General features: G+C 53.1%; 1 protein-coding gene across 4 annotated transcripts in view; it reads right to left on the reverse strand.

Moving 5' to 3' along the window:
• Positions 1–1,740: 1,740 nt before the first annotated feature.
• Positions 1,741–14,428, reverse strand: part of TDRD9 (tudor domain containing 9) — a 104,983-nt gene continuing 92,295 nt past the window's right edge. For all 4 annotated transcript variants that reach the window (XM_082737406.1, XM_082737405.1, XM_082737407.1 and 1 more), the window contains 3 exons: positions 10,104–10,222; positions 3,713–3,785; positions 1,741–2,454 (listed from right to left, as the gene is read on the reverse strand). In XM_082737406.1, coding sequence (XP_082593532.1) covers positions 2,353–2,454; positions 3,713–3,785; positions 10,104–10,222 — 294 coding nt within the window. In that variant the 3' untranslated portion in view covers positions 1,741–2,352. The remainder of the gene's footprint in view (positions 2,455–3,712; positions 3,786–10,103; positions 10,223–14,428) is intronic.

Genomic DNA, 14,428 nt, shown 5'->3' on the forward strand with positions numbered 1-14,428 from the left:
GTGGGGAGGGTGTGTGCTATGGTGAGTGCCGTGAATGGTGTAAGCCTGATGATTCACAGACCTGCACCCCTGGGGAAAATAATACATTATACGTTAATTTAAAAAACACGTGGTGCGCGTATATATATAAAACAGAATACGACTCAGCCACAAAAAGGAACTGAAGTCTGGCCATTTGCAACAACACGGATGATCTAGAGAGTGTGAGGCTGAATGCACTCAGTCAGAGAAAGACACACAGCTCCGTGATCTCACTCACATGTGGGATTTAAGAAAGAAACGAGCCAAGGGGCAAAAAGAGACAAACCAAAGAGACAAAGCAGCGAACAGACTCTTAACCACAGAGAACAAACCGACGGTCGGCAGACAGGACGTGGGGGGCGGGGTGGGGATGGAGGGGTGCAGGCCAGGCGAGCGCCCACTGGCGTTCGGAACGGCGGGATCGTGTACGGTGCCCCTGAATCCGGTATCACACCGCACATTAACTAGCTGGACTTTAAATAAAAACTCTAAAACACCACAGGACCAGAGACACGTGCGGGTGAACAGCAACTTCAGGCCATGAGGGAAGAGAGGCGATCAAGTGTGCTACTGGCTTTTGCAGGTGGTCGTGCGTACGAGCTCGCTGTTGTGACGACAGGGACCCTGCAGTGTGGACGCGGCTGCAGGGCTGAGGGCAAGCAGGGACGGGAGCGCGTGAAGCCTTCAGCCTGCACTGGGTCCGGCACCAAGTCAACCACGACTACGGCGGAATCGAGAATCCGGAGTTACTTAACACAAGACTTAGCAAAATGCAGGCAATTCTAGACCAAAAAAAGAAGAGCCGGAATGGTTTCCTTTACGGATTAGAACCAGAGAAACAAAGGAGCTGGGTTACTTAAGGCAAGCCGCCCAGCACTGGTGACCGCCTTCCCCCTCACCTAACTGGACCGCAAACACGCAGGAAGCACAGGGACCCCACCCGGCTCGCCCCGGCGCCCGCCGCAGACCCCGGCCGTGCGAACAGCCGATGCAACACCCCGCGTCCTTTCCCACGAGGCGCTGCTGGAAAGACAGGCGGAGCGCGGACCGTCAAGCCGGACAAACCCGCGACCGCTCGCGGGCATCACGGAGAGCTGGGCCGCCGCGTGGCGCTCACCCCCCGCCGCAGCTGAGCAGCGCATTCCCGGGACACCCCACCTGGACCTCCTCAGCTCACAGCTCAGCAAGAACCGGGGCACAAAGGAGACGCGGGCGACAGCACGAGGCAGGTCACGACGGCTCACTGTGACACACACACAGCGCTGGCCCCCCAGCGGGCCCACAAGGCCCAAGGGAGTGCCGGCTGGGCCCCCAGTTTACAGGAGCTCCCCAGACTGGAGGCTTCCCAGTGCGCCCACATGAGCTCCCAGTCACCACCCCACGGACCCCCGGCACACACGCTCTTCGGATTTTCTCACGCGCTTCCAACCGCCCAGCTGGAACCCGCTGGCCGAGGCGGACCGCTTTGCTCACGCTTCCACTCGCCCCTGCGGACCCCCACGGCAGCACCCCGACACCCACACGAGCCGGCAGGGATCTCCTCCTGTGGGCTTCATGGTTGCTGCCGTTCTTAGGCAACCCCGACCCCGGCCCCGACCCTGACGGGAGTTCACTCTCACAAACAGGCCCGCACTCCTCTTGGTCAGTTCTCTAAATTCTAAAGCTTTAGAGTGAAATACATGGTAATCTCCTAGACTAAAAACTTCCAGAAACAGAAACTTAGTCTAAACCTTTTATTGCTTTAACATAAATGTACTAGTTGCCAGGTAATGAGATTTCCAGAATTTAGACTTAGAATTATAACATAGATAAAAATCTGCAATATACAAAACTGAAGTTAGTTTTACCAAAATTAAATATTTTCCCACACGGAAAAAAAAATTAGAAACTGCCACATGGTTCTGAGAAACACGCAGCTCTCCACTGTGGTGAACTGAGGTTTGGGGGTCACGGTTCCCCCGTCTCACCGTGACAAACAGAACACACTAGCACATACCGGAACCTTACGTGCTCAGCTACCTATGGTTACCTGAGTAGAGTTAAAGCAAAACAGAGCTCGTCTGCCCCACAAAGTCTTCGTTCAGTTTTCCCCAAAATCTTCAACACAGTGATTTTCTGTTTCTAGAAAAGACCAGACTCTCCAATCCTTCCCACCTGAACAGAAACACCTCTCTCCAGCTGCCGTCCACGCAGGAGGAGAAAGAAGGGGGAGACCTTTCGGACGCAGCGGGCCAAGACTGTGACGTCCAGATGCCGAGAAAAGCCGGTCTGCAGGGGGAGGCTTCATCCAAAACTGTGTGTGCGGCGGGCCTCGGTGCCTTCGGGAGGAGCCTAGGTGCTGAGAACAACCAGTCTGTGGAGCTGGTAGAGAAAGGTGTTCTTCCCTCGGCCACTCTCCCGGTCAGCCTGCTCCATGACCAGCTTTGGATCAACCTGGGGACAGACAAAAGGACCAGTTGGACTCTTCTAGAAAATGGACCCTTACGGACATCAAGTAAAATAAGTAAACGAGTGAATAAAATTAGACACAGACACACGGACGTGTAGGACAGGAGTCAGGAGTCTATCAGTCTCCAAGCGTATTTCCAGAATGCTGCCCTTCTCTCTAGCACTGACTGCTGTACGTCTGACAACCCTCCTTTAACAATACAGTGACCTTCACTCGAAGGTCGCACGCACACACCCTTCCTGTGTATGCAGGAACTGCGACTTCGTTAAATATGGGGACGTTTTCCAAATCACGTCAACCACAAAATAAAGTTCTGTTTTCACAGAGCCCACAGGAGAGGCGGCGGGCGCCCCTGCTGTCGCCCAGACAGAGCCCGGTGACACAGGGAGCAGGCTCCAGGGTCGGGTCCTGAGCACTCTAAGGAGGGACCCCGGTCACACGCACACAAAAGGAGAGCTTCCTCTGGGCTCAGGATGGTAAAATAGCACCCCAGGGGCATCACCTCACTTCTACTGCAATGGTTTATTTACAGAAACACCCTTGGCTCGAGAACTAAAGTGGGAAGCCCCTCCCTTAGGGTCCTGCCCCTTGAGTTAAATGTTACTGTTTCCAAAACTTGGCATGGAAATGTCCAGGCGCCCCAGATGGGCCCTGCCCTCCTTCCCCACTGCTGTGGACTGACCCGTACCCCGAATCCATAGGCTGAAGCTCTCATCACCACTGTAACGGTGTCTGGAGATGGGGCCTTTGGGGGGCGAGTGGGGTTACATAAGGTCACAAGGGGGAGGCCCCCACGATGGGCTTAGAGTCCTTCTCAGAGGAGCCATGAGGGAGAGACCCCCTCTCTCCACCACATGAGCACACAGCACGAGGGCACGTGTCTCCGAGCTGGGAAGGGGGCTCTCACCAGATCTGGGCCCGGCTGTGCCGGAAGCAGGAGAAGATAGCGTCTGCAGGCGAAGCCACCTCGGCTGCGGGGCACGGAGAGCCCGAGCAGCCCGGGGCAGCACCGACGTGCCCGGACGGCTCACCCGGACGCCCCCGCTGCTTCCACCAGAGAGGCAGGACTGTCGCCCGGGCCTCACAGAGAGCACAGCATCCAGACACAGCCACCCCAGGAACCAAAGAGCCGCCCACTCTGCCTGTCCCCTTCTATGCCCTCAGGACTTGCCACAATCCCAGCTCTGCACCTGCCAAGTCCGTCGCTCCCAGGGGCTCCCCGTGGCGCTATTTCTCACTCACCTGATTCCACTCATACGGCTTTTCATGCCACTTAGGGACAATTCTCTGTCTTGGCTTCAACTGACAGAACAAACTAAAATTACAAAAAAAAATAAAAAAAGAAATCATCGTAATTATGCGTCAGTAACTGAAAACACTATCATTAAAAAAAAGTTATTTATTTTTGTAAAAGAGAGCGAGCGAGCGCATGAACAGGGGAAGCAGCAGGCAGAGAGAGAGGAGGAAGCAGGCTCCCCGCTGAGCAGGGAGCCCGACGCGGGGCTCGATCCCAGGACCCTGGTGGGAGCATGACCTGAGCCGAAGGCAGACGCTTAACTGACCGAGCCACCCAGGCCCCCTAAAAAGAGATCTAAATCCATAATTATAACTGCAGTAACTTTTTAAAAGGTCACGACTTACGTAGTTATGACCAGGGAATATTTTAACCCCTGTCCACGCAGGAGATGCAGAAGACCAACCCATGTCCCCCCGCGCCTCCACAGCAACAGCGCTGCCTGTCCCACACACGGCTGCCTGAGGGGACCTCGGTGTGTCCCATCTCCTACTCCCAGACACCTGTGTCAGGTGGAAATGCCATGAAAGGCCTCCCAGCAATGATAGAACAAAGCCTGGAAATCTCACACCCCCAAACAGCTGTAAAATTTGACAAAATTGTCCAAAAACCCACAAACCCCCAAACATGTGACATTCACCGAGAACAGGTAGTTAAGCATCCATTCCCAGAGCACTCCCGGATGCGGGTGAGAGCAGCGGTGTCGGGGCTGCAGCTCCTGCGGGGGCCTCGCTCCTCCCACCCACCGGCTCAGCCTCGGGCCCCAGCGCGGCCCACCAGACCGGCCGCCAAGCCCAGCGCCCTCGCTGCCAGACTGAGCTCACTTGATCAGGTGCCGAGAGAAACGCTGCATCTGGCAGCCCCAGCAGCAGAAATAGTAAACCTGGTCAGAAAGAAAGGGAAAAGCCCACAGCTCTGCCAGCCTTAGGTCACGGTCCTGCTTGGGCACAGAGCAGACCAACAGACAATCTCAGAGCCCAAGAGGGAGGTTTGGGAATGGGAGTACCAGAGGTCCACACAGGCCCCCCACACATCCCCTGGCAGCTACAAGGCCACACACAGGCAGCCAAGACTCAGACGGCGCTGAGCCAGCCAAGCAGCCCGGGATGGCCAGGCGGGGGGTGCGCACAGCAGAGCCCTGGGGGAGTAAGAACTGGCAAGAGCCCAAACTTGTCGGAACTGTGGCTGCTTTCCCCAAGCCACACACGCATGCCCCGGCAGAGGGCAGGAGCTTAAAGGCTTAGGGACTCAGCGCACGTCTGACTAATCACCCTCTGAGCACTGCGCGGCGCACACACAGGGACGACTCCCGGTGAGCCAGGCTGAACACAGACAGGAGAACCGGAACAGAAACAGAACGCAGGCATCGGTGGCCTCACAACACGGCGGGAAGCCTGCCCTGCGGAGCCCGAACGGGGCTCGGTCCCTACACTACTACGCCACATCCCAGAAACAGGAGACATGAGCAGACAGACGCTCCTCCAGAAAAGACACCCAAGTGGCCAACAGACACACGGAGAAGTGCTCAGCATGTCTCGGCATCAGGGAAACGCAAATCCGCACCACAGTGAGAGCTCACCTCACACCAGCCAGCACGGCAAAGTTAACGACTCGGGAGACGACCGGTGTCGGCGAGGACGCGGGGAACGGGGAGCCTCGCGCACTGCCGGCTCCGGCTGGGGCAGCCGTTCTGGAGACCAGCTCGGAGGTTCGCCAGGAAGCGAAACCAGAGCCACCGTACGGCCCAGCAATCGCACTACTGGGTACTTCCTCAAAGAACACAACACAGTGATCCGAAGGGGCACGTGCACCCCAATCTTTATAGCAGCAACGTCCACAACAGCCAGACTGTGGAAGGAAAGAGCCGGGATGTCCGTCGACAGGTGAATGGACAAAGACGCTGTGGTCCATGTTATACGAGGGACTATCAGTCGCCAGGAAGAATGAATACTTAGCATTTACATTGACGTGGATGGAACTAGAGGGTAATGTGCTGAGCAAAATAAGTCAATCGGAGAAAGACATCGATCACGAGGTCCCACTCATGTATGGAATATAAGAACCAGAACATATAACAAAGGGGGAGGGAGGGAAAAATAAAATGAAATCAGAGAGGGAGGCAAACCATAAGGGACACCGAACTCTAAGAACCCGAGGGCCGCTGCAGGGGAGGGGAATGGGGAGGGGCGGCGGGCTGGCATTCACGGGGCGCTGCATGGAGCGAGCGCGGGCTGTCACAGGAGACCGACGAAACACTAAATTCTACCCCGGAAACTAAAAAAATTTTGAAAAGTAAAAAAATAAAATGGGCACTTTTCAGCAAAAAACTGTGAGTCAGTTTGCAAGAAGTAGGAATGTATGACCCACACCCAGGGGAAAAAAGCAGCCAAAAGCAGCTGAGCAGGCCCGAATGTGGGTTTAGCAGGCAAGACTTCAGAGCCGCCATCGTGAGTACACACAAAGAATTCAAGCGAACCACTTCTAAATACGGGAAAATATGGCAACGACTCAGAGATAACCGCATAAGAATTAAAAACTACATAAAAGAAAAACCTGGAAGAGAAACTGTAGAGTTGAAAAGTACAAGTACTGAAACGGAAACGCCCTTACAGCACACCACAGCGGCAGGCCTGAGACAGCAGTCGGGAGGCAGTGCCCGTAACACAGACAGACATCCGTCTGGGGGCGCCTGGGTGGCTGCGTCGGCTGCGCGGCCAAGTGTTAAGATTTTGGATCAGATCAGGGTCTGGGGGGGGAGGGAGCCCCAGGTCGGGACCCCTGCTCAGCAGGGGGTCTGCGTGAGACTCTCCCTCCCCCTATGCATGCACACGCACACCCTCTCTCTCTAAAAGTAAACCTTCAGAAAAAGAAAAGTTTACAGAAGAAGATTCTCAACAACTTTCTGTAAATGAAGTAGTCAATTCAAATGAACAAATCCCTAAAAGACATAAACTACCAAAACTGACTGAAAAAGAAATAGAAAATCTGAATAGACCTAAACACAAGAAATTCATTTAGTAACTAAAAATTTCCCTCGCAAAGCAAAGTCCCAGCTCAGATCGCTTCACTGGAAAATCCTGTCAAATATTTAAAACGCATTCCTGGAAGCCAGTTTCACCCTGATACCGAACCAGAGACATCACAAGACAAGGACAAACCAACCACCCTCATGAGCACAGATGGAAAAATCCTTTAACAAAACTATGTTGCAAACCATTTACAAGTCTATAAAGAGATTACACACCATGTGGAATTCAAAACGGAAACTAAGGCTACTTTGAACACCCCAGAAGCAAGTAATAAAATATACCATATAAATTGGATGAAAATAAAGAAAACAAATGTAATTACCTCAAGGACAGAAAAAATATTGGCAAAATGCAATGTCCCTTCTGACAAAAGCTCTCAGCACGCTGCGGACAGCTGGGGACATGCGCAACCTGGCAAGCAGCCTCTGTGGAGAAACCGCAGCCAACCCCCTCCTAGCGAGTGGCCAAGACCCGCACAAGAGCAAGATTCCGCCACGCCGTCTCCACGCCCAGCGCGCTGCGAGCTCCAGCCAGTCCGGAGCAGGAGAGAAGTGAGGAGCACACGGGTCGGTGAGGAAGGAGAAAGCCTGCCTCACTCCCAGCTACGACCGTGCATGAGAGAGACCCAGAGAATCTACAGAAACCACCAGTGCTGATAGACCAGCTTAGTCAGGTCACAGGGTACAGATCAGCACGTGAAAATCAGTGCCTCATTTCTAGCAACGAACAAGCCCAAAATAAAATCATTTCATTCACAATAGGATCCAAAAGACTACAATATTTAGAAATAATTTACAACAGTCCAAGATCTGCATGTCGAAAACGATAAAAACAAGTGAAGAAAAGTGAACCGAGAACCACCGAGCAAGCCCTCTTCGTGAAGTGCACAAGTCAGCACGGCTAAGCTGCTGATGCTCACCAGACTGGCGGTGGGTCCAGCAAAATCCCTACCACAGGTTCCGAAGGCCAGCTGTAGACTGACAAGCTGGTCCTGAAACGGATGTGGAGGTCCCGGCTGGCTCTGTAGTGGCACGCAGAGCTCTTAGTCTTGGGGTTGTTGAGTTTGCACGCCACGTGTGATACAGGGATCACTTAAAAATTAAAAAAAATTAAAGAAAAATGTGTATGAAAAGGATCTAGAATAGTATGCATAATTTTGAAAAAAACAAGAACAAAACAGGAAGATTAATATGAACCAACTCCAAGACCTGCCACCAAACTACAGCAATCCAGGCAGTACAGTGTTGGCATAAGACAGACGTCAACAGGGCGCCTGGGGGGGCTCCGTGGGTTCAGCTTCTCTCTCTGGCTACTTGTGATCTCTATCACATAAACAATCTTTTTAAAAAAAAGACAGACATAAGCAGAACAAAACAGAAAGTTGAGAAATAAACCTCTACAACATTTGTGGCCACAGGTGCCAAAGCAGGTCAGCAGGGGAGAGTGGGGCTTCCCAGCCGACGGGCTTTATAACGAGTTCATCTGTGACAAAATGAACTTAGATTTTCACATCTACAGCACACAAGTGAAATCTCAAAACAGACCCAAACCCAAATACACCAAGCAAATGTGAGCGTTAAAGGGAAAAAGAGCAGAAAACTTCTGTGACCTCAGGCTTCGCAAAGATTTTTCAGATATAACACCAAAAGCATAATCCGTTTTTTAAAGAAGACAAGCAGATGCCGTCCAAATTAAATACCATGTTCACAGGGGACACCAGTAAGACAGTGAGGGCGAACCACGAGACAAGATCCACCAACGGCACACCCAGAGGAGCTTCCAGCCAGAACGCACGCTTCCACAGCTCAGTGATGAGACAACTCGACTTAAAAACAGGTTAAAGATTAAAACAAATATTTCACCCCAAAATACACAATCAGTTAATATAAAAAGACGCTCTCTGTCATTAGTCACTAAGAAACGCAAACTAGAACCACACCGAGCACCACGCCTTTGGCAGCCGGATGACACGTGCGCGGACGACGGCCCGTGCTGGCAGGACGCGGTGCGCCGTGGGCGCCACAGACTGCTGGCGGAGACGTGACAGGGCAGACACGCAAACAACAGTCTGGCTGTTCCTTAAGAAATTAACAGGGACTCATCAGACGACCTCCCAGGGTCACTCCCAGATCTCTACCCCAGAGAGCTGAAAATCCGTGTTCACCCAGAGACCATGGACGGCCAGCGGGAGCGCCACTCAGCAGAGCCCAAACCGGCGACACCCCCACGCCTCACCCACTGGCAAGGACAGACATCGGAGTGTCACCCGCAAGGGAACAGAACGTGCTACAGCACAGAGACACCGCGAACAGGCTACACTGAGTGAGGGAAGCCAGATTAAACCACCATGATGCCACTCACAGCAGGTTTTCAGGGAAAGCAAATCCAGAGAGACCCAGCGCAGAGCCACAGTCACCAGCGGCAGGAAAGGGGGATGTCTCCAGCTCGGCAAGAATAACTTCAGTTTTTTTAAAACAGCCTTTCTGGGACGCCTGGGTGGCTCAGTGGGTTAAGCATCTGCCTTCAGCTCAGGTCATGATCCTCGGGTTCCGGGATCGAGTCCCGCATCAGGCTCCCTGCTCAACGGGGGGCCTGCTTCTCCCTCTGCCTCTGTTCTCTCCCTGCTCACGCACTCTAACAAATCTTTAAAAAAAACACCTTTGTTGAGATATCACTTATTACTATCAAATGAATCCACTTTAAGTGTACAACTCAAGAGTTTCAGTGAATGTGTGCTGTGCGACCATCACAATTCAGTTTCAACACACCACGTGAACTTTTGAGGCGGATGAAATGTAAGACGGAGTGGCGGTCAGGGTCAGCACAGCTCTACAAACCTACTTACTACTGTCACTGAACTGTGATGCAAAACCCCCTGCGGAAGGCCTAACTCGCCAGGAAGGTCACTCCTGCTGACAGAGCTCTAAGGAGCTGAAAAGGAGCATCGGTCGCTGTCCCTGCTTGCCCGAGGCAGACTCCAGGGCTGCCAGGACTCAAGCCGTGCTGGGCACGGGGCATTTGACCCGCTGGGGACATTCCACACCTTCCCATGGACATTCTGGGTGGATTTCTTTCAGCTTTATAAGGACGCTTCGTGTTTTCTAGCATTGTTTCGTTCCTGGGAGCCCATGCCTTGGGCAACTACCCTGAGATGGCCTGAGCGCAGGCCAGTTCTCAAACTTCGGGGCAAAGTTCACAGAAAAACACTTGCATGTACAGAACTGAAGAGAGAGAACTGAAGTTAGCCTTTCTCACAATTGCTAAGGCAGCTTCGGATATGTAATACCTTTACAGAAAGGGCACAACTTACCCTAGAAGTTTCTGACGAGCATTATCCTGTAACTGTGCAATTCTTTCTGGCCCGAGAAACTTCGACCCATTTGGCCCATCACATACCAGCTTGTTGATAGCAGCCCTGAGAATATTAATCTGTAAATAAACGGCGGCACAAATATTCATACGGTTGCATGTAACTGAATTTCATTCTACATTTAAGTAATTCATAAGCATTCAAAGCTGTTCACACTCGTTCCTTAAAGATTTTATTGAGAGACCACGCATGCGCACGCGTGAACACGTGAGCAGGGGAGGTGCAGAGGGAGACCGAGACTCTCAGGCAGACTCGGAGCCCAGCATGGGGCGCGATCCCAGGACCCCAAGATCGTGCGTGACCTGAGCCAAAATCAAGCCAGATGCTCAACCAACTGGGCCACCCAGATGCCCCCAGTATTCACATTCTTATGACTATCATCGATACGGTTTCTGGACCAAATTATTAAAACACAAATAATGGGGCGCCTGGGTGGCTCAGTGGGTTAAGCCTCTGCCTTCGGCTCAGGGTCCTGGGATCGAGCCCCACGTCGGGCTCTCTGCTTAGCAGGGAGCCTGCTTCCTCCACTCTCTCTGCCTGCTTGTGATCTCTGTCAAATAAATAAATAAAATCTTTAAAAATAAATAACTTAAAACACAAACAACACCAATAACCACTCCCCTAATCTGAGAAACAGTAGTAACCGAACAAAGAAATAAGAATCAGCAAGAAAGGTTCAGAGTGTTCAGTCTAATCACCCTCGTTTAACTCGTGGGGTCACGCGGTTCAAAACCTGCCTGTATCATACATACTCCTCTCGCTTCGCAACATTTCTGCTGAAGCCCCGGGAGTAGCTCACCGCAGAGGTATGACAAGTCATGTTTTGTGACAGTCTCTGTCACAGATCTGTAAGAAAACTCTCCATCCTGACCAGCTGGAGATGTGCAGCGTTGCTGCATAGACGCGCCGGACAGCAAAGCTGCCCCCGCACAGCCAGGAGGCGCTCGCACCCCCAGCACAAGCGTCTCACTGAGAAGCCCAGGCTCCGTGTGGACGGCCCGGCTTCCCGGCATGTCCCTGCTCCGCTCCTGGCTGACCCAGGGCACTGCCCCGCACCCGCGCCATGACTCCCCAGGACCACCGCCCTGCGCCCGTGCCACGACCCCCAGGGCCTCTGATCAGAGCACTCTCTCAGCCTTCCTTGTTTTTCAGAACTGGACAGTTCTCTAAGGAGTTCTGCGCAGGTCTTTCATGGGATATCCCCATTTGGGTTTGTGCAATGCTTTCCCGTGGTCAGACTGAGGTGATGGGTTTTGGGGAGAAGCCCCCGGAGGGGAGTTACTTTCCCACCGCATCACACCAAGGCATGGGTGCCACCACCATGACAGAGGACTGTGACGCAGACCTTGAGCACCCAGCTGAGGTGGTGCCCACTGACTCTCCCCCTTCAAGGCTCCTCCTCTTCTGCTAGGAAGCATGTTGGGGAGTCCAGTCCACCCTCCAGGTGGCATCGCGGGCAGATTAAGCTCTGCTCCCTGGAGCAGTGTCTACAGGCATGTCTCCTCATTTGTTTATTGAGTCATTTCTATCCTTGTGGGCATGTAGACGACCGACAGTCACCTGACATTGAGTTACGGTCTGACACTAAAGCAAATGGTCCCGGCTCTGGCCAGCACGAGCTCTCAGTCAGCCCCACATCCCTCTGATGTGCCCCTGTCCTTTAGTTTTCTGGGAGCTCCAAGGCTCTTCCTCTGTTCTCCCTGCTCCAACCCTAGAGAAAGCCATTTTTCCAAGGAGCCCTGGTTCCTTTCACTGGTAAATCCTATCAGAAACACAATCTAAGTATCAGGTCTGTTCGAGGCTAATGGGGTTGCGGCTCCTAGGCCCTCACACGGCTTGGTGACGATATCTGTATGTGAAGCCATCACATACATACATGATACACGTGTGTGCCTGTATAAGTTAAACAGGAATTCATACGGATGACTGCCAGGCTCATGCCGTGCCCCGAGGTCCACTCCAGCCCTCCTATCCAGTCTGCAACTGCTCCTGGGACTGGCTCCCACGTGCGGGCCCTGGCCGGTTCAGCCCCAGCACCACGGACAGCAGCTGCAGAGCGAAGGAGCTGGACCATGGTAGGGACAGAGCTTACACGCAGCTGCTTCTGGCGGCAGCTGTACAATTTCCAAAGCTCTTTTCCTCCTCAGTGCAACGGCCCGACGTCTGTGTGTCTGTCTCCATCGGGTACCTTAGCACCCCTCCTGCATGGGGACCGGTCTGTGGGTTGACCAGCGCGTGGGGTCATGTATCCAGCACCGGAGCAACTCACAGAGCAGCCCCTCTCTGCTCAAGAGCACAAGACAAGAAGCACCAGTCTGCTCGCTGTCCTACGGCCCAGCCTTCCCCAGAGTGTGTCATGAGAACGGGACCATACAGCATGTGGCCTCCGAGTCCTGGCTTCTCTCCCACGGAGGCGGGCATTTAAGACTTACTCGAATCACTGCTCCTGCTTTTGTGCTACCTTGCGTGGCTAGTGCACATGGCCTCTAAGCATCCCCTTTTGAGAGACATCTCGATTGCTCCCAGTCTCCAGCAAGTACGAATTATGAGTGAAGCCATCAACATTCACCTGTAGACGTCATGTGCATGTAACTGTTCTGATCTCTTGGATAAACCCTCGGACGTGGGACTCTTGGACCTCATGGTAGATGCATTCAACTTCTACAAATCTTGTCTTCCAAAACAGGAGCTGCGCTCTGCCTACCCCCCAGCACCGGGCAGAGTCCCCACTGCCTCACATGCTTGCCAGCAACCATTACTGTCAGGTTCCAGATCGAAGCTGCTGGAGCAGGCACACAGAGGACTGTCCTCGTGGTCTTGATTTGCATTTCCTAATCAACAGGACGTTCGTTGAGCATCTCTTCGTGTTCACTGCTGTCCAGAGTTTCATTTAGTTACCTTTTTAAACAACCAGGTCTTCAGACTTCCTTACGTATTATGGACAAAAGTCCTTTATCACATAAATGACCGGCAAGTGTTTTCTCCTGTGAGCAGTGCATCCCTCCATCCTCTTAGCGGGCTCTTGGGCAGAGCCAAGTTTTTAATTCCGACCAAGTCTGGCTTCCCGTTTTTTTCTCTAACAGACCAGCTTCTGGTGCTGCTTCCACACTCACCGCCAAACCCAAGACCATATGCATTTTCCCCTGTATTTTCTTCCTGAAGTTTTCTCATTTTACATTTTACAGTAACATTTTACATTTACATCTTTAAGCCAAGAGTACCAGCAAGTGAAAGAGCGGAGTCAGGGACACAGAAGCCGCCCCGAGCTCCGAGCTCCGAGCTGTGGCCTCTGGGAAACAAGCCGCAATGGCCGCCCTCGGCGCTGCCATTTCCCACGCCCTCCGACGCGGCGATGCCCGCCGCACCTACTTTGTACAACTCCTGAGAACAAAGAGGGGCCAGGCACTCTGCAGCAGTGCTGCTCAGACTACGTGAGCTGAGGGCCAGCTTTATTTCTCACTTGTGACATGCAATAAAGCTGAATCACAACAATGAAATACAAGAATAAAAGCATATGTATACCAGCCCCAATTTTTCATTATTAGATTCAAAAGCCATAAAATTACTTTGTCAAGCTGCTTCCTAAGTTGCTGAGTGCTTAACCCTAACTGCCACTGGGTCTTCCACTTACCAGGCCCCCCCGCACCCGTGAGCAGAGGGAGGATGGGCAAGACTTCGCTTCCCCTCTCCCACCCCAACCCAGCAAGGATGTGCAGTGGGTCTGGACTGGGCAGGAGACCTGGACAGAGAGTCAGAGCAGTGCTACTGCCCTGGGGTTTACTTCCACTGCCCAGAAAAGCTTACTGTGCTGGGAGAGCCCAAGGGAGAAATTCCTAGAGCACCATCTCGGTCAGAGACTGAAGGGAAAGTGAAATAGGCAGGTGAAGAGACTGCAAGGCCCTCCAGGACCAGAGGCGCAGGTCTGTACCCAGAGTGCTGTGTCTGACACTGCACTGTTAAATGGCTATGCTAGGGGCGCCTGTGTCACTCTCGCCAGCAAGAACAACACGGAGACACACGTGGAGGCAAACTTCTTTAATGGCTTCTTATCTTCTTCCCCCTCTGGCGCAGCACAGCACGCAGCTCCCGCCGCCCTGCTCAGGCATCGCTGCCGCCTCCAGGGCCACGCGCCACCCCTCGGCGCCCGCCGCCGCCACCGCCGCCATGGTCCGGGTTGTGGCCCCCTCCAGCCAGCATGGCGCGGCGCGGCCTGGCTCCCGGTGGGCCCGCCCCTCTACAAGTACATTCAAGCGTATATACACTGG

This window comes from Mustela nivalis, assembly GCF_964662115.1.
Source record: "Mustela nivalis genome assembly, chromosome: 6".
NCBI classification, from domain to species: Eukaryota; Metazoa; Chordata; class Mammalia; order Carnivora; family Mustelidae; genus Mustela; species Mustela nivalis.